The sequence below is a fragment of the Phaethon aethereus genome (assembly GCF_964289735.1).
Source record: "Phaethon aethereus genome assembly, chromosome: 8".
NCBI classification, from domain to species: Eukaryota; Metazoa; Chordata; class Aves; order Phaethontiformes; family Phaethontidae; genus Phaethon; species Phaethon aethereus.
This window is the reverse complement of record NC_138584.1, coordinates 14,976,112-15,003,856: the sequence shown is the minus strand read 5'-3', so window position 1 is coordinate 15,003,856 and position 27,745 is coordinate 14,976,112. Positions and strand designations below refer to the sequence as shown.

The 27,745-nt window shown below is 40.6% G+C and overlaps 1 protein-coding gene across 1 annotated transcript in view; it reads left to right on the top strand.

The window, feature by feature from the left end:
• Window positions 1-3,162: 3,162 nt before the first annotated feature.
• SNX7 (sorting nexin 7) overlaps window positions 3,163-27,745 on the top strand; it is a gene marked incomplete at its 3' end in the record, with an annotated part of 29,560 nt that continues 4,977 nt past the window's right edge. The window contains exons 1-8 of the mRNA XM_082002787.1: window positions 3,163-3,543; window positions 9,421-9,603; window positions 11,449-11,559; window positions 11,954-12,118; window positions 13,079-13,280; window positions 14,759-14,958; window positions 18,347-18,433; window positions 24,402-24,554. Of these exons, the coding sequence (XP_081858913.1) occupies window positions 3,361-3,543; window positions 9,421-9,603; window positions 11,449-11,559; window positions 11,954-12,118; window positions 13,079-13,280; window positions 14,759-14,958; window positions 18,347-18,433; window positions 24,402-24,554 (1,284 nt within the window). The 5' untranslated portion in view covers window positions 3,163-3,360. The remainder of the gene's footprint in view (window positions 3,544-9,420; window positions 9,604-11,448; window positions 11,560-11,953; window positions 12,119-13,078; window positions 13,281-14,758; window positions 14,959-18,346; window positions 18,434-24,401; window positions 24,555-27,745) is intronic.

Sequence of the window (27,745 nt, the reverse complement as noted above, 5' to 3'; positions counted from 1 at the left end):
CCCAGTTTATATGCTGAGCATGACGTCACATGGCATGGAGTAGCCCTTTGGCCAGTGTGGGTTGGCTGTGCCCCCTCCCAGCTGCCCGCCGGCAGGGCACGAGAAGCCAAAGGCTCCTTGACTAATGCAAGCACTACTCAGCAACAACTAAAACATTAGCGTGTTGTCAACATTCTTCTCATCCCAAATCCAGCACACAGCACTATACCAGCTACTAGGAAGAAAATCAACTCTATCCCAGGTGAAACCAGGACAAACGTGTAAATCCCAGGCACTGAGGAAACACGGGGTCTGTTGGCATACATGTGCACATACACACGTTGACACGAAGAACAACCAAGACCCACGGCAATGCACTTTTGAAATAACAGTACAGCAGAAACCTGTAAATACCCTCTGGTGAGCGTAGCTCTGTATTTGTGCTACCTGCAGTATCGCTGAATAGCACAATTATTCAACTGTTTAAAGTCATCTCTGATCCTACAGCAGAAAATGAGCAACAAATTCTTAAGTCTCTAAAAAGCTCTTTTTGCTAAATACTGCAGGGAGAGAGGTGCTGGCAAACGCACTGGGACTCAGCGTGGGAGGGAAGGTGCCCTGAAGCTGCATTTACTCCCTGGGCCCTTTCAGTAGAGATTAGGGACAACTGGGGTAGAGGGTGGGAGGGCAGGTGAAAGTGATGGCAGAACGGTCTCCTATTTTCTTTTAGCACAGGTCCTTGTGATGACTAAAACTCCAAATAACTGTTAAATGCAATGCATATTTTCCTAGAGCGAAGGACAGTGAATACCTTTTCCTCACAAATTGATACTTCAAATATAAAGCACAGAAAGATAAGCACTGCCAGCGAGGAATCTAAAAATATGTCTTGTTAAGCTTGATTAATGAGCTAATAAAAAGCTATATTAAGAAAAAAATCCAATTAAAGCATCTTGTGAGATTTCTTTCAAACAGAAATAAAGAACCCATGAGAATGGTAAAACTTTGAAAAATTAGTGTGATCCAGAAGACAGCCTTAGTATTCAAGCCTACAGTACATCAGTTTTATACTTTCTTTGACTAGTTGTCCTTTATTTATCATCTCTGATGTGCGCTGTCTGGAATTCTGATCCTCGATGAATTATCTTTTATTTTGTTATTGCCTCACAAGTGTAACATCTGAATTTAAATGCAGACGTAAGAAAAACTCAGTCATGATATGGGTGGTAGGTACTTAGTCTATTCAGAAAACCTATAGGCCTCTGGCACAACGTGTGGCACTTAGAAACAGTGAAGTAAAGGCAAAACCAGAGGAAACAAAACTCATCCAGCACCTGTACAAAGTCAGAAAATAAACTAGCTACACTTGTCTTATCATTGATGTACAGAGTAGGAAGGGTAGAAAATTTATATACCAATATTCACTTGTCACCAGTATCGGGCACATGAGGGTAACCAGAGGAATACAAGGAGCAGCAAGGACACTGGAATGGACCTGTAAAAGACGCAGAGGTGTGAAAAGCTGTAGATTTGGTGCTGGATGAGAAGCACCTGCACCACAAGGAACGCCAGCCTGCACCCTACAGAGCCTGGGGGTCAGAAGCACCCGGCCGAGGGCCGGTGGCAGCCGGCGAGATCCCTCAGACAAACAGCAGCGGGGCAGGGACGATCTGCAGAGGGTCAGAAGGAAAAGAAGCCTGAGGGTCTCATAACCAGGGACGCTCATTACCTTAAAACTACAGAAAGTGCCAATTTTAACTCAGCGAGTACCCGAGTGCTCAGGAAAGGCGCTCCCACCTCCCTCTGGCGGCTGGTCCACGGAAGAGAGCAGCCCACTACCACTGCAAACGCTTGCCTCTGAGCCCAAACATGTGCCATTGCTTCTGCGCAAAGGTCCACCACCTCCCAACCCACAGTCCCCTCTGCATTTAGGCTGTGGTTTGTGTGGTTTTTTTTTTTAACAAACATGAAAATGTCTTAGTATACGCTCTCTAATTACACAGGCATAATCTTTTTCTCTTTGTGCAGTTCAGTGAATATTTAGTGTTTATTTTTGTCTCTCTCAAGTTGTGGCTCAAGACTTCACTGAAAAGCATGAAATACCAAATTAATTTCCTCATCAACTGCCAGGAGCATTTCACGAATGAACACTTTTCAAAATACTTTGATTACGGGGTTTGCCTTTTCCAACTCGACAGCAAGGAAACCAAGGTACACGAAGATTATGTTGTACCTGCTTGTTTAACTACCCACCCAGGACTCCTGAAGCCTACCTTGACAACAAAGTTCCCGCTGGCTTTGGACGTTTCAGACGGAGCCCGTCAAGACGTGCCTCGCTCCACGCTGTGCAAACGCGGTCCTCGGTGACGGGCCCAGCTCCGCAGAGGAGCTCGTGCCCGGCACAGAGGCAGGCTGCCCGAGGTAGCGCTGAACCCCACGCTCGTTCGAGCGGCCTTCCCCTCCCTCAACCGGCCTGCTCACTTACTGCATGTCCCCAGCTCCCGAAACTTGCAGCACTGCTCACTTCTTCCTATTGAACACTGGCGACTTCAAAAACCCTCAATTCTGATGTTTTTACTTCCTGCAGCTTTATTATTTTTGCACGTCTGGTGCCCCTCTCCCCGCTCCTTTTCAGATGAATCGTGGTGTCCGCTTGTTCCCACGAGTAAATCTCTGACCCCAAAGCAATCTCTGGCCTCAGCACCTGAGCGCACACCAGGCGCCGCGACGAAGGGGCGAGCAACTGCGCCTCCAGCTGCAGAGGACAGAGCGGCTGTCCCAGGCGGGCAAGAGGCAAGGCGTGTAGCTCCGGCTGCTGCCCTGGCGGCGGGGACGCGGGCCGGGCAGCCCGGCCACCCACCAGGAGGGAGCGGAGCTACCCGGAGAGGCGGGGAAGCCTGGGCACGCCCGCCCGCCCGGCCGCCAGCCGCTCCCGGGGCTCCGAGACGCCGCCGCTGGCCCGCCAGGCCCTCACCCTCCGCACAGCACGGGCCTTTGCCCGCGACTCAGCCCGGCAGCGCTGCCCCGGCCCCGCCGGCCCGCCCAGCCCCTCAGCAACCCTGAGGCGGACAAGTTGGGGAGCTGCCGGCACGTGAACGAGCCCGGCACCCCCACGAAGGCGCCCGGGGCGTTGTGAGCAGCAGCCGCCGCCTCGCGGCCGGTCTCCGCAGAGACGCTGCGGCCGCCGTCCCGGGCCCCGCTTCCCGCTTCCTCCCGGCCCGGCAGGGCGGCCCTCCCGCCGCCGCTTCCACTCCTGCGCACTGGGCGCGCCCGCCGGGCCGGGCCGGGGGCGGGCCGCGGGCGGGGCCGGGGAGCCGCGGGCGGCCAATTGCGGCCCCCGGGGAGCGGCTCTCGGGGCCGCCGCCCGCGCTCGCAGGGAGGATGGAGGCAGAGGGCCGGGTACCGGGGCTGCCGCTCCCCCCGCCCTCGCTCGGAGGTGGGGGAGGGGCCGGGGCCGACCCCCCCGCGGGTGCTCCCGGCGCGGCCCGGGGGCCGCTGCTCGCGGCCGCCGCCGAGGTGCTGGCGCTGGACGATGAGGAGGACGACCTGGAGGTGTTCAGCAAGGTACGGCAGCGCCCTCCCCGGGTCAGGCCGCGCCGGGGGCGGGCGGGCTGCTGGCCGCTCCTTCCCTCCACGGCCCTTTGCCCTGCCGTGCGCCGGGCGAGCCGGGGCGCCGCGGGGGGACGGGACGGGACAGGACTGTCCCGCCCTGGGCGGCGGCGGCGAGCGCGGCCTTTGCCCGGCCTCTGCCCGCCTGCCCCGAGCTCGGCCGGGCAGCCTCCGCTCCCCGCCCCGGGAGGGCGCCGCGCCGGGCAGGGCAGGGCAGGGCAGGGCAGGCCCGGCTGTCGGCCGCTGCCCAAGGAGCAGTCACCGGGGGCTCCGCCGAGTGCTGCCCCGGGCAGCCCCGCGCCTCCGGGCAGCCCGGCCCGCTCGGCACAGCCCCGGGTGACTTCTCCTTGGGCACGAAAAGGGGGATTTGCTGCTTCCGACGAGTTGTGCAAGTCATGAATGCTCTTACTTTAAGTTTGCGAAGTAATCTGGGCTCGCTGTGACCTTATCATCACATTTGTCATGTATCACGTATGTATCTGTAAATTAAATAAACAGTCGTATTTAGTAATTGCAGTTGTATTTAAACACAAATAAATATTCCCAAGTTTTAGCTTTCTTTTAAAAGATGCAGGGAAGTGTAGCACCTCCACATAGGAGGTTCCAGATGGTAACATCTGTATTTTGATGAAGGGAATAAGTGAATGTAGCTGGCGCTGTATCAGGCCCCACGTTCTGAAAGCACACGCAGTTAGCGACCTACGCGGGCGCCAGTCTTGCCAATATTGCTGCTTTTAATTAAAACAACGAAGTGCACTATGGCTACCACATATATTGTTTCTCATTTTGTACTGATTTGCTTAAGACGAGTCTTACCTCTTCTTAGCCATTAAAGAAGAGAGCATGTCATGGATCTATTTGCCTTACCAAGGCAGTATCTAAAATATAATATAAGGACATGCAGATAGCTAAGGTGGAAGAAATATATATAGGGGCCAAGGCCCTGCTCACCTTCTGAGACTTCTGAACGGCTGTGTGACAGAATGTGTGACACTGGAGAGAAATAGTAGATATATTTCCTACTTGAAAATGTGACACCAAATGTATTTTCAGTAGGACCGAGTGTCAGATGAATTAAATGTGTGGTTTTTTATATTTCTGTAAATGAGAAACTTTTTTTTTTTTGGTATGCATAAATAAGAACATTGGAATAAGAGCTTCATTCTCAGGAGCTATGTATTTAAACTTTGACTGTAGTAAAATTATTGAAATTAATGGATTTTAAGGCCAGAAGGGGCTATTAGATGCTTTAATGGCCTGTAACATCCAAGAGATCAGGCTAAGTTTCACCAAGTTATCTGTGTTTTTCTGAAGCATAACTAGAGTCTGGCTAAATCATATTTTCTAGAAAAGCAGCAGTCTTGTTTTGACATAAAGAGTCAAAATATTCACTGAACTTGCATGCAAAAGCACTACTAAGATATAATTTCAATTGTTTGTTTCTTACTTTGAATCCTTTTGCTTTTACTAGGTAAGCTCAGGCAGTTCTGCATGCAGGTATCTGTCTGTCAGTACAGCGTATCAACAGTTATGCTGCTTGCTTGTCAAGAGCAATGCTCCTTGGGAATAAAAAATAAAAACAAGTGAGGTTGATACAAGTTACTGCTGCTATATGGCAAATATCTATATCTTTAAATTTCTGCTACCTGGATTCATGCCAAATATTTCTAACTTATACTAAATCTTAACTACTGTTAATGCAAGCCACATGATAACTTATTCCTGCAAACAAGAAAAGTTTTCATACCATGTGAAAATACAGCATCCTTTCCAAAGCTTGGACACCTGCATTTAGTGGTTATATACAGACCAGAAATTCACGGTTTGCTTTCAGGTGCAATTTGAGGGCTGATCTTTGGAGCTGATGAAAATCTATGAGGCTGATTGGGGATTACACCCCATTTGTTCATGTTCTTTATGTTCAAGGGAAACTGACAGGCTAAATGTAACTTCAGACTAAGTTTTGTACCATAACCTACTGTTCCAGAACCACCTTGTTTTAAATTGTATCTTAATGGGGTTTCTCATGCCGCTGTCTTTAAGGTAGTGGTGTAGCATTTGCTGGACAGCAGTGGCAGCACGGTGTTTGGTGCCTGACGCTGGCATCAACTTCATTTTTCTCAGTTTAGTCAATGAAATGTACCAGCTACAAAAATGGTGAAAAATGAGATTCTTAAACATTGTCAACCTCAATACCCTAAGTTATTACTCAAGATGTAAACACAGGGCTTTTATTTTATGAAAATTCATAGACATTTAACCTGATAGTGTCATAAACCATTGACCCAGTATCCTGTGACATATCTCGAATATTACAGACTAGCATCTTCGGCAATTCTGATAAAGCATTTCATGATGTGATGTGCATTTCACTTTATCCTAGTTTCCGTTACCATGGAAAAAGTTCTGAGGTCTTTTTAGCAGAGACAACTTCTGGGGGCTGAGCAATGAGTCACACAAATACAATGTTTTCGACCTGCTTTCTTCCATTCGCTTCAGAGTACCACATGTATCGCAATACCCATTCAGCTAATCTTTGCCTTCCTCATTAGCTGATACAGTGACCTAGCATTGACAAAGGTGTCAGCACTTCGGTTAATACTTAAAATCTTTAGCAGCTCTCAAACTCTGTCTTATAGTGCTTATCTCAATTTCATAATTACAGAAAACTTAATGGTATTTCTGGAAAAGATGTACGTGCCACTTCAGAAATGCACAGAGGCTAATTTTTTTCCAAAACAAGTTGATCAAGGATTTGAGACTGATTTATAAGTGAATTTTTCAGCCAAGGAACTATTCTGTCTTCCTGAATCTCTTTGCTGCTTTGAAGAATGCTCCAACAACTAAGCTATTCTCTTACAAGACAAACTCTGCCACCACGTCCTTTATCTCCAGACCTGCTTGGGATCCCTGGCCTCAGAAGATTGCAAGCTCTGGATCCTCACTGGGAGGGAGGGAGGGATGGATGAGGCATGGAGGCAGCCCTGAGTCAAGGATCTGTGCTCTGGGAGGAGTGGTGTTTAGGGAAACCCCCGGGCTTAATGTCATCTACAGAGGCTCAGCCTACTTTGAGGCTGCTCCTGCTGTATGAGTGTTTTCCTTCCCTTATTTATTTTGGAATCTTACTGACCCATTGCAGCCAAATGTGAGAGTGAGATATGGTGAGTGCAAGGATTAGAGGAAAGAAACCCAGAGCAAGGCCCTTGTGCTGCCAGGAGCTCGTCGATTTTCTGTTTGGTCTCCGGGCTGGTAAATCAAAATGCATGAACCTATTTGCTGATGTGCATGCACAGCTCTGCCGACTGCTGTCAGCAGTGAAAGGGCTTGGAAGGGAGAAGGGGCACTGCAGGTAGGTGGGGCTGGGGGAGGTGTGGGAAAGGACATCATTATCTGGGACAGGACCGTGATTCTCTTTGCATGGATGAGGAGGAAAAAAGTTTTGTTTTTTTTAAAAAGTGATACAACCCAAGAGCTAGAAGAATTGTCTGTTTTTCCTGTGCCACAAAACTCCTTCTGCGCTCATCTGTATGCACCCAAAACCATAGTTCCAACCACAAAATTACAGCTGTAGAGAAAATAGAACATTATAATCTCTTTTTAACATGTTTCTGTGATGACATCAGACTTTTGTCACACAAACTTCAAGAACTGCTGGAAGTAAACCTGAAGTAGCATGAGGGTAAAGAAAAACACATGCTTGTTTACAACTCACATGCATTCATTCATGTGCAGATGAACACCAGAGCTGTACTGCAACAGAAGACCTGCTTATTCTATGTTTTTTTTATTGCCCATGTTTTATTTCAGAATGACATATTCAGAAGCCCTTCCGTATAAAAATGTACTTTCAGGAACCTGCCTGTATAGAGCAATTTTTAGTAGCAACGTAGAAAGAGGAACAAAACATTAAGGCATTAATGACCCATGGAAAATGAGAAAATATGAAACCCGTTTGCCTTGATCCAATTTAGGCCTCGCAGAGTCATTATTCCTCAAGTTATATGGCCATTCAAGTCCCTTACATGCTCACATGCGTTTTTCTTTCCCTGGAAATTTCCCGTTGTCTCAGCACTTTGGATCGCTAGTGGTCCTCGTTCTTCCTGTAGAGCATGGCCAGCTAGTGCTAGTGGGCGTGAAAACAGCTTCTCTATTTATCCTCCACCATTTGGGACAGTGCTGGTTGGATACCAGTATAGAAATCATGCATAGGAGCACACTGAGTGAAAATAAAATGACTTACAGGTGTACAAGTAAGCAGCTATATAATTTAAAGTATTGCCTTTGGTCTTCCATCCTGCTTTTGTCTCCCTGTTCACAGAGCTGTACCTAAGCGATGGGAGGAGAATTGGTACATCAGTGCTTTCCGTGCATAATTCTCAATACAAATTTCTACTCCATATTTGTGGGAACACATTGATAAATCCAAACGAGTGGGACGGCATTAGGCAATGAGGTTTAAGGCAGGAAAAGAACAAGGGAGGAGAATGTATTCCAGAGAAAATTTCAATATAGTTGAATTCAAAGGAAGAAAACACAACTCACCAAGCTCAGCAGCACTGCGGTGAGCACACTCACAGCACTCCCACGAGATCGGCCTTGCGATGATGCTGTGTCTCTAGTTTCCGCGGACTCCCACATTTCCACTCCTGCCATTTGAGCAGTTTTCTCTTTAGCAACATCCCTTTTCTCCTTGCTCCATAGCTAGTGAGGCATGGGAAAGGGCAACTCTTTGCCACTTAGTGTAGCCTAACTACACTTTTAGAAAACTTACAGAAAACAGATTAATTTTAAAGTTTCTTATAAAAATATTCTGATGCATTGGATATATTAGAAAAAGTGCATAAAAAGTTTGATATTTAAAGCATAGTGATTGATTTTAATTGTCTAAATTTATTATTTTTAGTGATGTATTCATTTATTATGCTCTTTTACAGTGTTAGTGAATTTAATTTATTTTCCTAGTCACTGTGTCCTTCAAGATTTTAGATTAGTAGGTCTCATCCAGACTTGCATCTAAGAAAGAAAATGAGATTTTTTTGCTTGTTTCTAATTTCTACTTGGTTTCTCAGCATTTGAGGGATCATCATTGAATGCACTGAGCAGAAGCAGCTGCTATCGGGCCATATTCTTTGAGAGCTGTGGTGGAAGTGGTTGATGATATCAAAAAGTGGTTTTCCACTTCAGCAAAACAGTGGTTTGAGTTTTTTTAGAAATTAAGCCACAAATTTGTACTGCATCCTTACTTACTGTCTTAATTTTTAAGAAGATTAAATTTATGTCTCTCTAAAAGTTTTCCATTTCAAACTTTATTTTAAAATGTATGCAAACTGAAATACCCAATCCAATAAAAATTCTCATTTGGATTTTGTCTTGTTTTCTTTTAAAATCATCATTTTTTTATCCACCCTGTTCAGGTTATTAGAGATAATTCAAACTTCCTAAGTCCTGAGTAACTGGCTTCTAACAATTTTAATAAAGCTGGTAAGTATCCTACACGGTTACTGGGTGCTTGGATTCATAACTAATTTTAGCATTCATAGGCAAGGTCTCTTTCTAGCTATGCATAATATTCTTGTCAAATGGCAGCATTTTGCTCTTTCATCAGTTTTAGAGTAAATCTCATTCTTATTTCTTACATCCTCACTGAAGCAAATACTGAAAAGGATAATAGATTTACCATGTACTATATAATTCTTTCATCTGCTTTATGTTTTATCTGTTTTACCAGACTATGTAAAAGCCTGCCATTTTAGCATGAGATATACGTGTTTGCATGTGTGTGTTTGTACATAAAGATGTATTGATATGGGTGTTCTCATGTCTTATCTGTAGGATACATCACTGGCTGAGGTAAACTCATTCAGTCCTTCAATGCCAATATCCCCCTCATCAATGATAAACCAGTATAAATTAGAAGATGAGCCAGAATTAAGAGATCTCTTCATTACTGTCGATGATCCTGAAAGCCACATTACAGCCATTGAAACATTTATTACATACAGAGTAGTCACAAAGGTAAGCATCTACTCATGGCTATAGTGGCTTACGTTGGGAACTAGTAGCATTTTCACTCTTCTTGCATACCATTCTCTGGGATATGACTAAATTTAAACTATACTCTGATTTTGAGTTATAGACCACTAAACCTGTATGAAACTGTGCCGTAGATTCTGAAAAAAAAAAAAATCAGTATAAGTCTACACACATAGGTGCTTAGATGTTTTATGCTGAGAAAATAGCTAATAATTCTTCAACAGCCAAATCAGTTCTACATGAGAATAACATTTTCTATTGTGATCTTCATCAGGAATATGAAACAGCAGAAAGACTGATCAGTTCAAAGACACTATATGAGCCCAAGTATTTATGACTGGATCACTTGCAGGCTAGCAGTCGTTTGTCTTGCATACATGTTACCTGCTACAAAGTCTTTCAGTTCCATTTTTATGTAATTACAGCATTCACTATCACAAGGACATTTGTTTCCCATTTACACTTGCATATGATTTCTGGGGAAACTGCCACAATTCTCCAATCCAAAAGTAATATTAGGAAACAACTAAGTGTATTTTTAGCCGTCCTGAATAGAAATTAATTACTGGAAATAAGGAAGAAAGTCGGACTTACAAGACTAGCCAGCTCTTCTGGGATTACCAGCAAATATTCTGCAGGCTGCATTTTGAGAATTGCATTGTTAATTTATTTTACTTTGAGTTCTTTTTAAAAGATTCATTTAAAACCAAATTTTCAAATGGGAATTATTCATCCTTAAGTAAGAGGACATATAAATTCTTCATAAAATATTTAAACAGTAGGAAGAGAGCTATCTTCGTTAGCAATAATTTTAACTTTATGCATGTTTTTGTAGGCACAAGAACATTTTTTCTTCAGGCAAGTATGGAAGGGCTGTAAAGTGGATTGCTTTTGCTTTTTTATCTATTCTATCCTTTCTTATTGTATTTAATTTGAAGTCCTGGTTGTTGATGATAAAGTAATAGCATTCCTCCCACATACCTTCAAAAATTTTTATTCAACTCTCAAAAATGTTTTGATTACAAAAGCGTGTTTTGAGGTTTTTAGAATTTACTTGCATCGCATTATAAATCTCTGTGCAACAATGAATGCTAAACAGCATTAATGAAAACATGGGCTCTTTGTGGCTTAGATGATAGAGCAGTGATAAAATAAATCTCACGGTCTGACAATTTTGCAACACTGTAATAAGCATTTTTTCTAGGCATTAAAGGTTTGTTGGCAAGCTCTAACAAAGGGCTACAAAACTGGAATTGATGAAGGAACGTGGAATCCATTAAGTAGTGCAGGAAATGTTATTGGTATGATATGCTGAAGTTTTCATGTTTTGAATGTGGGGATTGTTGACTAGTGTCAGCAGACCCCAAGGACATATGTCAGCTATTTGGCTATTTTTTTCAGCATTCTAAAAAATGGACTTTTCTCACTTGTAAATTACTAATCATTTTAAAAGCAGTGCCCTAAAAGGAATGAACATAACCGTAATTTCTAAAAGGAAAATGCCACACTAAAATAATGATTGAAATCTTGTGGAAACATTGTGGTAGGCTAATCATTATAAGTCACTCTGTGTGCAGTTTAGTGCTTGCTTTTCTTGTATTTTTTTTTTACAATAGAACTTTGATTTTTCACTAAAATGGGATGTGTTTTATCTCTTTAAGTAGTTGATCATTGCACTTTAAAAAACAGCAAGCAAATAACATGGGCAAAATAGAATCTTGTATGCACTCCCTTCAAGTACACAGTTTTCTCCAAAATCTAAAACTGGTTTCTTCTTTTTTTCTGGTATTCTAACCTGGGCCTGTTTTTTCTGCCACTGATTTTCAGACATCTCGTGGTGAATTTGACTCCAGTGAATATGAAGTTCGAAGACGGTATCAGGATTTCCTTTGGTTGAAGAGCAAACTTGAAGAAGCACATCCGACACTGATTATTCCTGTTCGTTTGCTAAAACTTAAGTTATTTTTATTTGTTTATAAGATGGCTCCAGTTTTATACAGACATGTTTGAGTTTCTCACAAACTCACAAATGTTAAACCAAACCGTTAGCTTTGTACATATGTGATAATTAAAAATCCCATAAAATTGTTTCTTATGTTTGTAATTGTGACCTTTGCAGTAACTTATGTCCTTTCTTAGTTGTGCTTTTCTACTGCGCTGTGTGCTACAAGAACCATGCTATACCACTCTTGAATGTGATAACATTATAACGATTTGGTTTTTGCATGATAGGTTCTACAAGGTACACCTATGGTTTTAGTAAGTAGAAGAACTATTATAATACCCTTAATATTATGCAAATTATACAATATATTTTTTCTTTTTTCCTTAGCCATTGCCTGAAAAATTCATAATGAAAGGAATGGTGGAACGATTTAGTGATGAATTCATTGAGACTCGAAGAAAAGCTTTACATAAATTTTTGAACCGTATTGCTGATCATCCAACTTTAACTTTTAATGAAGACTTCAAAATTTTTCTTACTGCACAGGCCTGGGTAAAATTACTTTATTTTTATTTACAGTCATGTGAAACCACCTCTTGTGTAGTAGAGTATATCAGGAGTCTCCCTAGTTGAGTATTCAATAGTTTCCTCCCACGGCTTGTTACAGAACTGTCAGAAGAAGGCAGGGGATCTATGGAATATTCATGTCCCGAGGAAACCTTTTCTTCTGTGCTTTTGGTAATCATACGTGTGGCCATAAATATTGCTGTACCTTCCAAAGCAGTTTTTGTTGCTGCATTATGGATTTTTGTGGCAAGTTCACAATATTTCAACTCTGTATGCTTTTTGGTATACATTTAAGCTTCCAAGATTATTTGAAAAGTAGTATTTTAAATTAATTATTGTTTTGGCATGGCACTGTCTTTTTCCTCTGCTTTTAAAAAAAAGTTACACTAGTCTCATAAAAGAAAAACACAGCCTTTGAATTTCTTGTTGTATTTTTGCAAGATGAGTCCAGTTGAAAATCGGAGTTTTGTACTCAGAAGAGCCTGCATCTGAACTTCAGCAAAAGTTATTCTAGCAACATATAAAAAGAGTTACCGAAAAAATAGATGGATTACTTCTTCCAGTAGGAACATTGTTTGCTTTTCTCAATTACTTATTTTTGCAATCATTGCCTCTGCTTTCCTATTCAAAAGGCTAAATTGCAAACTAGCTAATTCACCCTAAGGAATGAAAGGGTAAAGGTTCTCTGCCATCTTTAATCACCCTTGTGAGACCGTGATACACGGCATGCTTGTGTTTGCCCAGAAAGGCTTAGCTAATAAATGCACATGACAGGTACAGTTCTGACACTGGTCTAATGTATTTAAAGTAAGATTTATATGCTAAAAAGACACACAGAGCCTTATGTATGTACTTTTGTTTAAAAAAAAAAGCTTTAAAGTATGCATTATTTTCAGAGAATTTAAAAAAATACATGGAAGTCAACACGGCTTGTTCTGTCTATAGGAACTGTCCTCACACAAGAAGCAGGGTCCCGGTTTGCTGAGCAGGATGGGACAGACCGTCAGAGCTGTAGCATCCTCAGTAAGAGGAGGAGTTAAAAATCGTCCTGAAATGTTTACAGAAATGAACGATTACATGGAAACATTTAGTCAGAAAATAAACGTACTAGACAAAATAGCTCATAGAATTTACAAGGAAGAAAGGGGTAAGTAGAAAACAAGTATCAGTTTTATTGATTTAAGAAATTAATATATTGGAAAAGTAAATGAGTTTTCGTTGTGCCAGGCAAAATACTCTTTCCAACAAGCAGGGGAAAAAGGAGATTTGTGTTTATACTGTGTTTTTCATAATGATCATTGTTTCTAGCAGACCTTTAAGTTGGTTTCAAAAACTTGTTAATAGGAAGAGTTTTAACATGTCATTGAACTATTTGATTTTCCACTGGTCAGCACTTGAGGGATTTTTTTGTCTGTATAATATAATTTGAAGACCTGCACTGTGTTCTTTAATAACTGAGTTCTTGTTCTTTATTGTGAAGTACCAGATCTCAGCGTGTCCTCACTAAATTGGAGAGGTCTGTAAAAGGAAAATACATGTTGGTGAAAAGAGCTCCTTTTGATATTGTTCATTTCAGTGGAAATAGCTGGCTGAGGTCTGTAGGTTCGGGGCATCAGTGCCAAAATATTTCCTGGAAAACCTTATGAATTTTGACATGCTCCCAAATGCTGTAGGTTATATCTTCTTTCTAGATTTTCCAAATAGCACTTGGCAGAACATTTGTGTGCAGGGCCGCACTGTCGTCGATATGAACTGTTGATAGCTGTGACTCAGAGAACACTCCTGCTTCCAGTAGCTTAACATGGGATTCTTAATTATATGTTCCACCGAGGGTTTTTTTGTTGAATTAATCTCAAAGCAAACATTACACTCTTCATGGCACATGTCTGCTTTGCATCTTTTCTTGGACGTTTCTTCATGATAAATTCAGTTGTGATGATATTGTGTTTTCAATACATGACCAGTGCGTTCACAGAGTACCCTCCTGTGAATATGCAGCTTCCAGGTCATATCCAGCCTTGAGCAAGTTTTGTCCTGCAAATGGCACAGTGAATTCTCAACATTTTTCTTTCTGCTTACAGATTATCACTTGGCCTAGAGGCATAAAAGAAATAATTAACAGGATATCCATATATTTAGAGTAATAAAAACCACTAAAGGAGATAACACCGGCAGAACTGGAGTGTGCCTTCTGCAGCTTTCGGGACATACCAAGGCTACTAGTTTTAATAATGGGGTTTGAGAAGAATTCAGGACAGTAGAAGCAAGTCAGACCAACTGCTGCCCAGGGCTGCTATGGCTCGTGTCCCTCTGTATGAAGACAATATGAAGTAGTTCAGGTTGCTGGGTGAACTGAATACAATTTCTCTTTAAAATACAAAGTCCTTTTAAAATGGCAGGGGCATTTTTGCTGATAGGTTTCTAGGAACTACTTAATTACAATACATTCATTGATTAGTTCATTCATAAACAATGAACTGCAGTTTACCTATCTTGGTCATTTGAGCAAATTTAAACATTAGCCTCAGTCTCTGGCTTTGTTCACAGTAAATGAGGTTGGAATTACTATCACTTAGACATCTATTGATGGACAAAAGACTAATATATGTATATGTTCCTGTTAAGAGTATTTTAATGAAATGAAGGAATACGGCCCCATCCACACACTCTGGTCAGCATCGGAAGAAGATATCGCAGACTCCCTAAAAGGTGTTGCCAGCTGCATCGATAAGTGTTGCAAGGCTACCGAGAAGCGAATGGCAGGGCTCTCGGAAAACCTGCTGCCAATTTTACATGAATACGTTCTCTACAGTGAAATTCTGATGGTAAGGTTTCCTTAAGGATTGCTTATGGCTGTATATGAAGTTTGGCTTAGTCTAGTGACAAACACTAGAAGAGAGTTTGCAACTGCTGAAAATGATTTTGCAGTCCCTCTATTTACTGTTGTTACCAAGCGTGCACAGCATAGGACAGCGGTCCGTTAGCGGGGAATCCGGTTTGTCCTGTTTCCCTTGTTAATCAGGCAAGGGGCACCCCTTCCAGATGAGAAGTGGCCCTTGGTAGCTGGGCTAAGGAGTATCTTCAGAGAGCTCTGCATTGTAGCGGAGAGGCGGGCACACAGAAAGGTTTGGGGAACAGCAGCTGAGAAAGACCTCCTCTGACACTGCTGAAATCTGAACTCATCGAGTAACAGACTGTGTGGGGAAAAGAAGGGGAGAGGTTTTTCCCTTTCTAGGAGATGTTCCTAAACTATGTTTTCTTTTTCGAGAAGAGCAGGGGACTTCCAGTCCCTGTGCCATTATATAAGCACATGTTAGTCTTTGCCATAAGGGGATGCTCTCTGTTCCCTTTATGTATGTATTTTTCTTACACTTGGGGAGAATGTAAAAAGTCAGACTTCAGAATTTATAAACTCAGTGCTGATGGAGAATCAACATAATTAAGTAACTGAATTCAGCACGTCATAATTCCCACTCTGTTGCCTTCAGAAAGCAGAAAATATGTACAAACCCCTCTTTGTCTAGCTTTTGAGCAATGCAAGTTGCAGTAGCTGTTTTTGCCTCTCTGCTGGGAACCCAGCTCCTACTGCAGTTGTTTCTGAGTAGGAGCTGAGAATGTGTCACAGGCCATGGGTAGAGCAAGACCCAAGCTAACTCAGCCTTTGCTGGCACTGTGCAGAGTGCTGCCAATTTCTCAGTAAGGCTTAGCTACTGAGAGGTTAAGAATTACTGCTGCAATGACTGCTGTCTTTAAGACCAGCTTCACTGAAAGGGGGGCCATACAAAATGTCCTGTTTCTCCCAGGCCTCATTATTTACATGTACGTGCACGTAGGTGGAAGTAGGTACTGATTTGTTTAAACGTCTGAAGAGATTATCATCCTAGCAGTTGCTGGTCTTCTTCCTCTCCCTCACTTCCAAACTTATTTTTCAGAATTTCTAAGTCTGTTACCCATGAGCCATCCCATCCTTCATGCTCTTGAAGAGACACTGCCTCTCCATTGCCTTCCAGTCTGCAGCCTGGCTCACCCTTTCTCAGGTGTTTTTTGTCCACAGCACAGAGAGGGTTCTGTGGACAAACCCCGGAGTGACTACCTGGCTCTTCGTGCACACAGTATAAGTAGCTGTTGCCCATTGCTTTTTTTTCTGCTTGCAGCATTCTTGATGCAACACTTGCAGTGCAGCATTAGGCTGCCTTGAGGTCCTGTCCGGAGGAAAATCTTCCTCCAGTAGCTCATTCCTGTTCTACAACCAATTTTTGGTTTTCCTGCAGTTTAATTCCGTCTTGCAGATTGGAGAGGGAACTACTAGTCATGATAAAAATACAATAGGGGAAGTCACACACTAGTAAAACCTGCTTTCAGAGGTGTGTTTAACCCCTCATCACAGGGACCTTTGTGCAGTGCTGCCAAGATCTTGCGCAAATGTGCAGAAGAAGGTGTGGCCAATACAATACAATCCTTGTATTTTCCAGCCTTGGAAGTTCAGCCTTAAACTGGAGAAAGAGATGAATTCATAGCTAAAATATTTATATCTGGCTCCTTCCTAACTGACTCACAGAACAAATCGGGGAGTGCAGAGTACTGCGGTGCCTCAGGGTACAAACTGCAGCAATAAATTGGTTACAGGTCCACATACGATTATTTGAGGGTTTTGTGGCAGGGTGCCATTAAATACTACACCAAAAAGTTGTAGAAGTATAATAATATGTTTTACAAACACAGTCCCTCTGTTTGCCATTAGAAGTCAGCACTTGTCTATAGTTGTAGCATATTAATATTAAAGTCATTTGGTTTATCTTGTATTCTAGGGAGTATTTGAGATAAATTTGACAAACAGTCATTAAAACAGTTTTAAAAGAGGCAAAAGAAATAGTAAAAAAGACAAAGCATTTGTAATATGAAGGAAAGCTGTCCTTGTTTTGCTTCTATGCTTACAGCTAACCATTTTCTGTATTTATCTAACCAAAAGATATTCTCAGCTATCAAAACGTAGATTCATGAGCAGTAGTATGTATTGCTAATCTGTTACTCAGGATTATCTAATCAGATTTACCAAATTTTTTTAGTGAGTACCTGTTCAAAAAGAAATGTTGAAAAATTATTTGAAGTTTAACTTCCTAAATTACTCTATTGTGTTTGTTAAAGTGACAAGATTTCAAAGAGAACTCATTCAAATAAGACAGCTAGAGAAGGTAGAGCTGCTTGTGCCCTGTGCTGTTTCAACATGCCCTATGCTAGAGGTGAATACTGAAAATCTCTTTAGTGTATGCAGAAGAAGCAGTTATACCAGTTGTGGCAAGGTAATATAAAAGAAAGTTTTGAGATTTGTAATTATACATGTCCTGCTTCTGATTATTTTTTTTTGAAGGCCTTGCAACATTTCTGCAAGATAAGCACACGTGAGTGTGCTTTTACAGATGAGGAAACTAAGGCAAACAGAAATTTGTAAGGGTTCTTCAAGGTCACAGAGCAAATGAGCATCAGAAATGGAAATCTAATCTGTAATATCGTTCCTGTTTTGTAGTTTAACAAGTAACATTCCTTCCCCTTTCTAACTATTTTTTGATGTTATGCTAAAAATCCAATACCCGATAAGACAGTTTTAAGGGAGGAAATAATTGCATATGCTGAAAATAAGCACATATATTGATGTTAGAACATGTATCGTTTTTATGATAATTTTATCTGATTTTACTGAACTATGTTTGTCACTTACAAAATTATATTAAAGGTTAAAGTCACGATTTCAGTAATGCTCAGTGTACCATTTTTAGTAATTTGTAACTTTTTTTTGTCATATTGTAACTTTTATTCAAAGAAGATACTTTTGTTCATGAGATTTTACAAACTCATCTTGCTATTTTAAAATATGAATGTATAGTAAGTTGAGCTGATACTAAGTAAACTGCTGTTGCAGTTTTTCTTATACAACTAGCAATGATACAGCATATGGCCCATTCTTGCAGCATTGATTTTGGATTTATTAAAATTCTTGAAAAACATGTAAGATAAAATATAAGTATCGAAAAATGACTCTTCACTACATGATTTTAAGATTTTGTTGAGGAAAGTACATCTATCATGTCAAAATTATTAAATAACATCATTCTGTGACCTTGCTTAATTTATTAAATAGCCAAGTTGTTTGATGGTTTTCTGAATGGATGGCTAAAATTTGGTGTGGTTTACTTCTTTTTTTCTCTTTATATTAAGGGTGTTTTGAAAAGGAGAGACCAAATTCAAGGCGAGCTCGACTCCAAAGTTGATGCTTTAGCCAATAAAAAGACAGAAAAGGATCTGGTGAGTATGTAGCCCAAGTTGAAATCTCCTAGGCCTTATTCTAACTGCAAAAGACAGTCCCCTGAAGAACGTGTGTCCTCTGAAGCCATGCTTGGTAACTGGGTGGTGTCTCTGTAATTCTCACACTTATTCTGAAAAGGTTTGGTCTTTGTAGCTGTGCATGCCAGGCAAAGGCAACCATGGTAAAGACGCAAAACTTCCGTAGATAGGCTGCTGGAGCAAAGGGCTGGTAATAGTGGGCAACCACTGTGTTTTGTCAACACAGACTGTACCGCGGCTTATTTTTAGCATTTCGGTTTACTTCCACGCTGGGAATTAAACAAAAGTATGATTTGCTGCAGTGCTCTTGCAGCTGCTGCTCCGTGGTTTGAATGAGCAAAGCTGGTCATTAAACTTATTTAAAATAAAAAGTTCTGGATTCTGTCCTTTCAGGTTTCTGTCTTACCTGTTTGGGCCCAGGGATATTTTTTTACTTCCAGTATGATACCTTCATCCATTCTAGTGAAGTCAGACTGTAACTGGTAGCCCATGGGGGCAGCCACCCCCAAACCCATCGGTGAGGCTCAGCGGGCCGATTAAAAGGAACTTCTGGGATGGGTATTGGCATTTTTTAGATTTTGATTGTTTAACTCTCCAGCCTAAATAATGTCCTTCTAGCACAGTGTTAACACAAAGTGTTATACTGTGTAAATAATATATATAAAAAAGACTAAATAATAATCACTGTAACTTTTTAGTACATCAAAGGAGAAAGTCCTTGACATTTCAGTTACTTTTTATTAGGGTTTTTGTAATTAGCTTTCATGTAAAGATGAGCCGTTTAGATAGTTTTTGGCACTTGAAATGCGTATTTTTATTTGATTTCTTGTCTGTGAGCTGAATAAATAAGAATATATTACCACTGTCTGATATTTACCATGGCTATGGTGTATTTTGTAACAGTTTGCCTCTGTGTACTCTAGTGGGACAGTAAGTAAATACCTCTGGTTTTGTTTTTTTCTGAAGTAGAAATTCTGTTTACTTATATCTCATATTGTCCTCTCATTTCACTGCCTTTGTGTTCTCTAATCTGTTTTTGTTTCTCTACTTCCTCTGCCACTTCTCCTGTCCTTTGTCCTTAGTTTACACATAAGGTTTGAAGCTGTTATAAAATGCATGGCGGCTGGTCAGTGGGAGAAGGCCCCTAGGCTGGGAATTGGGGTAGCAATGGCAGGTCCTAGTCCTCTGCTGGCTCCAGGCCACCATATTCCCCTGCTGCCTTGTGAGGGCACTGGCAGACCCGCTGCGGGCTCCTCCCGTAGCCTGCCCGTGCCCCCAGCACCCTGCGCCGTGGGTGCCCCGCGTGCCGGGGACACGCACTGCATGTAAAAGCACAGTATATATTGAGTGATCCTTATGGGTCCCTTCCAACTCGAGATGTTCTGTGATTCTATGATTCTAAAATTTATTCTGGCAGAAAGGAGTGTTTTACGTCCTTGTGTAAGTTATTTGTATGCAGCTAGTTATATCAACTTTTCAACCTTGCGTCCCTTTTAATCAGTACTTCCCATTTGTATGGTTTGTCGGCAACTTGCTAAAAACAGTTGCATTTGCATAGAGGAATTCAGCGATGAATTCCAGCTTCATACAGCTTATTTAGCAGCTAGTCTTATTGCTGTCCACCGTAGGGAAGGGAACATTACCTGGCAGGACATGGTCTTTTCAGAATGTATTTCTGTTTTAATCTGATGGAGTCCTCAGACAATGTGCATGCACTCTTTTTCCCTGCACTGTTACGGAAAAAAAGGAATATTTTTCCCTTTAGCATAGTATTGATCCTACCATGTTGATTTGATATTGACAATGGTTTACTCCATAATGAGATGTTTCTACTTGCTGCCAGTAAAATTTTGAGATCAGTTTGCACCTGGTCTTTTTTCACTGTTTCTGTGTTTCAAAAGCCTTTGGACAGTGTGATTACCCAGGTAATCAGATCTTTGGTTTATCTTTCCAAGCCCTCTATTTCTTACTCCTTTCAAAAAATCCTGTTTCTGAGAGTCTGATTCTCCTCGCAGTCTCACGAGAGCAGTAAAACAGATGTCTTGTTAGCCTAATCTGATCATAAAATCCTGTGTTCTCTAATTGAGTAGCAGCTGTATCCTGAAGACTTTTTCTTAATTAGAAGTTGAAGGCTTTTTCTATTAATGATATTTTGGCCACAGAGAATGGAGTACTTCTATTCTTAACCATTCAAGTAACTTTTAACTGTTTTCTTAATCAGTTTTTTACCAAGTTTTAATTTTTATTATGTGTTGAAATATTTTGCTCACAATTCTAACCAGATTGATTTCAGAATAAAAGGTGGTCATAACATAGGTACTGTTATTGGAATAGGTGTCAAACACCGAGTGTGGCTGTATTTGCACATTTCTATTTCTAAGCAGAACTCATGTAGCTTCTAATGATCTCATAGATGTCAGATTGAACTTGTCAGTGCAATCTAGTAGCCAGAAATTCTGCTGACAATGAGTGGCATGAGCTCTAATCTCATTTGAAGTACATTTCCACCATAGATAAGGAATCTCAGACTGTCATTAGAGCTGATAAAAGGCCGTGAGATCTTTAACACTGGTCATGGCAAATGTTAAATGATTTAACAAAAAGAATTTATACAGCAGGAGGATACGAAACATCCCCAAGGTCAGTGCAGCTGAAATAGGCTGGAATCGCAACTTAAACCTTACAAGATGTCAGGCTCATTGGCTGAGAAAAAACATTTTCTTGACCTGTGCTTCTGCCACTGAGCTTTTAGAAGGCTGCTCGTGGTGCTGCTAAATAGCCAAAACCTTGTCTCTCACTCAGAAATTTAGTCCATGAAGAAGGCAGCTGTTGAGGGTATGGAAGGTTTGAAGACAGTGATTTTGGATGCAGGCTCTGGCAGAGATATGTGGGAGGGCTTTGGTGTCCTCCTGCTTATCTAGACCATTCTTACCTCCAGAGCTCTGGCTGTACAGATGTTGGGGTTTGTGGATCCATTGCTCCCATGCTCCATCCTGAAGGCATACATAGCAACGCTAGTGCATCTCTCTGTGGTTTGGCAGTTTTGGTACTGCCACTAGTGCTAAAAGTAATTCTGACAAAAGGTTGGTATAATGTGCTCTGACAGAACCAGATAAGCATTAAATGCTAACTTAAGGATTCTAGTGTTCAGGCTTGAAACTGAGTAGCAAAGAGATGAAATGCTGAATCTATAACATTGTGAATTCATCTTATGTTTTAACTCCAGGCTGAAAAGGTTTAGTATCACCAAGCTGTAGGATTAATTCATGTAGCAGACAGAAATTCACGCTATTTTGTATAGTGAGATAGTGTAAAATGCTGTGTTGCTCACTAGGTAATTTGGATATGGGGCAAAAGCTTTTTGGCCACAGGTTGCACCACTCACATCTGGCAGCGGTCTGCCCTAGCAGTGTCTGGCTCCCACCTTCCTGTCCTGTGGTCCGATGTCTGATTAGTACTGTGCTGTCTTTCTCTGGGGATCACTGACGTGAGATTTAATTTATCACACTAGCTGCCTCAGAGACATCAGTGTAAGAAAATGGATTCAGGATCGTAATTAATTTACAGGATAAATTGTAACAATTTACACCTTATAAATGAGGAACAAACTAGGTAGATGTTTTTGTTGAGACCAAGCCATTCTTCTTTGATTTCTGCTGTCATGACAGCTGAAGAGGGTAGCATTTATGGGGTTTTTTTCAGTTGTCAAAAAGTAGATCTTAAACCTCTCTACTTGAGATGATGAAATGTGGCATATTGCTGTCTTTACACCTTAAGTCCAACCCTTGCCTTTATACAACATACAGTTTCCTTTGGGCTTTAGAGGTGATGTTTAAACCACATATCCAGGTAGGCATATCCAGAGTCTGTCCACATCACATTGTGACTACATCGTGGAAGAAATTCATAGTTTTCTAGAAAAGGCAAGACAAAAACAAACTGTAAAATAAATGTCTTAAAGATATGAAGAATGAGATAAAGGGGAAGCTGCTGCAGCCAGGACTTCTAAGTCAGAGAATTTCTCTATGTGTGTAGCCTGGCTCATTCCCATACAGGGACTTTTTTCTTGAAAAGCAGAACATGGATCCAACTGCCTTTACTATTCTAAACAATCTAAAAATATTCACTGTTATCAGTATTCTATGTACATTCTTTTTTGGTATTTGAAGGAATGGCAATGAACTTGGGACAGACCTAAGATACTGAATCCATCTGCCTGTAATTTCTTTAAACGTAATGACCCCAAATTTAAACTTTGGATTAACCTTTTCATATTGAATACAGTGTTGGTAGTTGAAATCACCCTTGTCCATAGTTTGATTACCGGTCTGGCTAGATAATTGAAATTGGGCTTTTCAGTAAATTAGAAATAATATTTTGTATTTTGTTCTTGATTAATAACCAGTATTTCATTAATCTAGAAGTGTGGCAAGGAAAATCAGTGTAGAAATTAAGTCTAACTAAAAATGTTTATTCATCTGTGTATCGTGGAATATGGAGAAAATCCATTCAGATGAATTTTTCAGTTTTACTAGCTAAGGAGTTTTTGGCTGCTTTGAAGACCCGAAAGATTCTAGTGTTTCAAACTGAATGGTGACTTGTGGTTTGTGAATTAAGCACTGGGCTCAGGTTCTGTGACCATTTCAGGCAGTGCTGCTTAGTTCATGTCCACTGGCGGCGGCACTGCCAGCTGTTGCACTGTCCTCCCTGCATAGTTCAAGCTGAAGGTTGCACAGCAAGACCTTCCACACCCTGCTCCGAATTTTGACATTTCTGCATTCTGCCAATAGCCTAATCATTCCTTGAAAATCCTGGAAGTTAATCCTGGAATACTGGTTCATATCAATGAAAGCACTAGCTCTGCAGAGAGCACGAGGACCTATCCAACTTTACAGGGACGTTGTATGTGGAAAAAACAATTTGCCTGACAGCAGACTACAAGGAAGAAGAGGAAGGTGTATGGCACCCGAGTGGAAACAGTACAAGGAGATTAACTTTTCCGGCTTGACATTCCTTTTTGGTGGTGTTTCTGCCTGACCTCCCTCCAGGGTCTGTCTGACCCTGCAGACAGTCGCTGTGCAGTCCCGGCAGATGAATTTGCACTGTAGCTGAAGATGTACCTCATTCTGAGACTGGGTGCCAGCCAGAACTGACACAGATGATTAGTAAATTACAATAGGTAACAAAATTATTGAGAGGACTAGAAGACTCATTAAAGAGGGGCCCTCTGTCCACTTACTCATTCCCATTAGCTGAAAAGTCACTTTGTGCATCTACAGTAATTAGAAGAAAATAAAGTCTGTAGAGTAGCCCTCAAGGTTTTTGATCCTGGATTGCTGTGAAAGAGTTTCTCCACTGCTGAAGTCCTTTGTTTTAAGTTCTTTCTCTGCTGTATTTCTCTCTCCCTTACATGGTCACACAGAGGTTAGTTCCGCAAGAAAAAATGGCAAGGTAACAGCCAAGAAATCAGAAAGTTTGTGCTTTTTATTTCTGCTGTCTTCTCCCCAGTCTGGTTTCTCCTGAAGTTATCAAAGTTTCTGTCAGGGTTTTCACAGTTTTTCTGGCCAAATCTAATTTGTATAGTTGATTCTGCTTCAGTAAAGCCCTCTACATTTTCCTTTTTAGATGCATTACTGTCAAGTGCTAGTGAAGAGGTGCCAGAGTCTGTAACTTCTCAGTCAATAAAAGTATCTTCAGCACCACTTTAATTCTGGTCTAGAATTTCTATTATTAATATTTCAGAAATTGTACTGAGTTATTAATTAAGAATAAAATTTAAATTTATCCCTGGGGAATGATTTTATGTGCTAAGTTAAATACCAGCCTTGGTTCTGTGGTTCTGTTTGTCTGCACTACAATCACTGGATTTCAATCACTTTTGACATGGTGACTTTACTAATATTTTTTAATGTTTACAATTCATATTTAGTTCTCAGAAGAGATTGGGAAACTGGAAGACAAAGTCGAATGTGCCAATAATGCTCTGAAAGCAGACTGGGACAGGTGGAAGCAAAACATGCAGTGTGATATGAGATCAACGTTCACTAATGTGGCTGAGAATAATCTCCATTATTATGAAGAGGTAAAACACTTTCTCATATCAATGTTATTTTTTCATTGATTATTTCAGCGGAGAAGTCCATGGGTTATCTGTAAAGAGGAATTTTTGCATTTTAATTCAAACCTGTGTTAACTTCAGAATCAGTTTTTGCTGGAAGAGGGAGGCAGTTATCTTTAATTTGACACGATTCAAGCAAAACGTATTTTATTTGTGCCCAAGTGGTTGATCCTGAGTTCATCATCGACAGAGGGCACTCTTGTTTTACTAACCACAACAATTTTGAACATATTTTTCAGTTAAATGTCAGCTGCTATATTTCAGTTTGGAAACCTTTTGCTGTAACTGCATGAAGAAGCCCTCTGGAAAGCTCAAACTTGTGTAAATGATCTTGCATGAGGAAACTATTTGAATGTGATTCCATTTCAGACAGCACATTAAGGAAGTCCTCATTGTTATTTCTCTAAGAATTTTCCTGTTGTGAAATAATCAGACTTTAAAAGAATAAAAAAGAACAAAATAATTTTGAGAAGTCAATATGAAAAGCTTATTGCACTTTTTTAAAAAAAAAATCAATGCTGCAAGTGTATACAATTAATAAATTGAATCTTTTTATAACTGAACCTTACTACTTCAGAAAGAAAGAAAAGTGGTTGAAATTAGATTTTTGTTTTCAACTCAAATGCTACGGATAATATTCTTGGTAAGAATTCTCTTTTACAAAAATATATACTAAGAAAGAGAACTTGAAAACATATAACAAAATATGTTAAGCATTTTGTGAAGTTTCTTCATGGGGAACATGTTGTTGATTGAAGTATGCATTTTGAAAATATCCCAGATGTCTTTCATTTTTTAAAAGAATTTCTCCTTATTTTGGGAAAAAGATTGAAATACACTAAGCCATCTATTAATCATAAATTAGTAATTTTCACAGATATATGTTGACAACTGTAACTTCCAATCCTGCATTTTGAATTTTTTATGGATAGCCCATTAGCCAATGACAGTGTCCTGATTTTACAAATCATTTTGTTAAAATGTAATTGAAAAGACAGAGCTCTTGATCATCAAGTCTAATTAATTAACACACAGTCTGTGAGATGCATGGACATTGACAATCTGTTGTTACATATTAAGATCAAAATATTTTCTGAAATCAGGCAGCAAGCTTTTGGCATCCTCTCACATTTTCTTCAGTTATTGATGATCTCTGACTTCTGTATCAGCAATACGTATGTTAAAACAATGCCAAATATATTGAAATATTTTGTTAATGGATCATTAGATAAGTTAAAACACAAAAATAATTCTTTGGTTTTCTTTCCTGTCTAGAAATGCTTGTTGCTGAATTAGAATTTTAGTTCAGAATGCCAAAGCTCGTGTTGTACATGAAATTACTATCATTAAGTCACAAACTGCAGAAAATGGTTCAGCTATCTCTGTAACTGCCAGTGGTTCTTAAATAGCCTCTAAAATACTGGACACATTCGTTTATATTGAGAAATTATTCTTTGTTGGTGCTTTTCTTGAACACTGAAATCTGCATAAAATGTTTTTGCTGTTGTATCTCGGTAGATCTAGATTTTAGAAAAAAATGCCTTCTCTTACTGCAGCAGTTGCAATAATAGAAAGCATTGTGCTAACTGTATTGCTCCTTGTTTGCAAAGTGAGGGCTTACCACTGATGGTTAATTACTGAAGAAGTGATTACTGTCAGAGGCCCTTATATTACCAACTACAGGTGTGTAATGCACGCCTGAAAACAGCAGAAAAAGAAGCCCTGGCATCTGCTTTCACTGTTTGGAAGTGAAACTGCAGGAAGGGTATCTCAGCAACCTGAGAATCAGAATATGATTTTTATGCTTTCAGTAGAAAACAAAATCCTACCTTAAAACTAATAGTTTGAGTCTCACTCATTAAACTCATGCACAAACACAGCGCCTGTTACAGTGTTTTTCACTTGTTTAGTCATTACTTGCATCATTAACATTCTCTCCTATGTCTGAAGTTAAATGACTTGTTCATGCTTTTGATGCACCATTTGATGCTTACTAGGCTTCTTCTTGCCGTAGCATCCTTCATCGTGTTTCTTGCCTTTTTTTTTCCCCAAAGCATGTTCTGTGTATGCTCCCAGGCACCACGGATGCCATGGATATGATTCAATTGCCCAGCTCTTCTCTCCATCTTGTATGAGGAATCATCTCCTTCTTTCTAACTCAGTCACTACCTGCTTCTCCTCCTTTCCATAGCCTTTTTCCCCCACCAGTTCAACCCCTATTCTCGCCACTCCACGAGCAGTGTCCCATTCCCTTCTCTACGGCAGTGTTTCGCCATGCTCCTCATTATTCCCCAGTTTTGCTTACTTTATTTCCCAGGTACACAACCTAAACAGGAGTCATCCCTGTTAGTGGCCATTCTCTGCATCCCTTAAATTTCTCAGAACTACAGAGTAACGAGAGACAGATATCTCATGTTTTCTGGTGGCTTTTGCAGTAGAGAATCCAGTCCTTCAAGAGTGTATAGAACTAAAGCCAGTGTCATCAACTACAACATAGCAGCATGTCAAAGTACACTGTTATTTCTAAGATTTTTTTTTTTCTCTTTGTCACAATACGGGGAAAGAGTGTAGCTTTACATTTGTTTGGATTTTTCCCTAATTGTAGTTGCCTAAGGATTCTGCTGTCAATTTGTCAAGCATCACTTAGCCAGCATAAAAGAGTATGTCTCCCCTAAGCTGAATTAATGTTCTCGTTACATGAAGTGCTACTTTAAAGTGTTACCTGTAATTATATTTCTCTGGATTAAGTAATTCAAAACAAGTAGAGGTATTTTTGTAGCCTTCCAGCTTATTGACTATCTATGTTTAATGTAGTTGAGTAAGAAGTGTTCCTTTGTTTCTACAGCTGTGGAATCGCCAATCTCTTTGTGTCTCTCAATGCTGTGGTAACAAAGTCACTAATTTTGCAAATATATGAGGTGCTCCTATGCAGGCCAATGAGAATGAAGGCTTCCCCGTGATAATGTACAAGCTATGTTATAATACATTTAAATATAATGTAATTTAGTGGCCAAGAATTGCCATGACTGACCAATCATTTGGTATTCCTGCCGCTGGCCTCAAGAGTTCGCAGAGTTCTCTACATCCTTTTCTTTGCTTCTGGAAAAGAGTTGAATACACGCTTAAGTCTCTCTGGATTCCACAAAAGCTTAAAG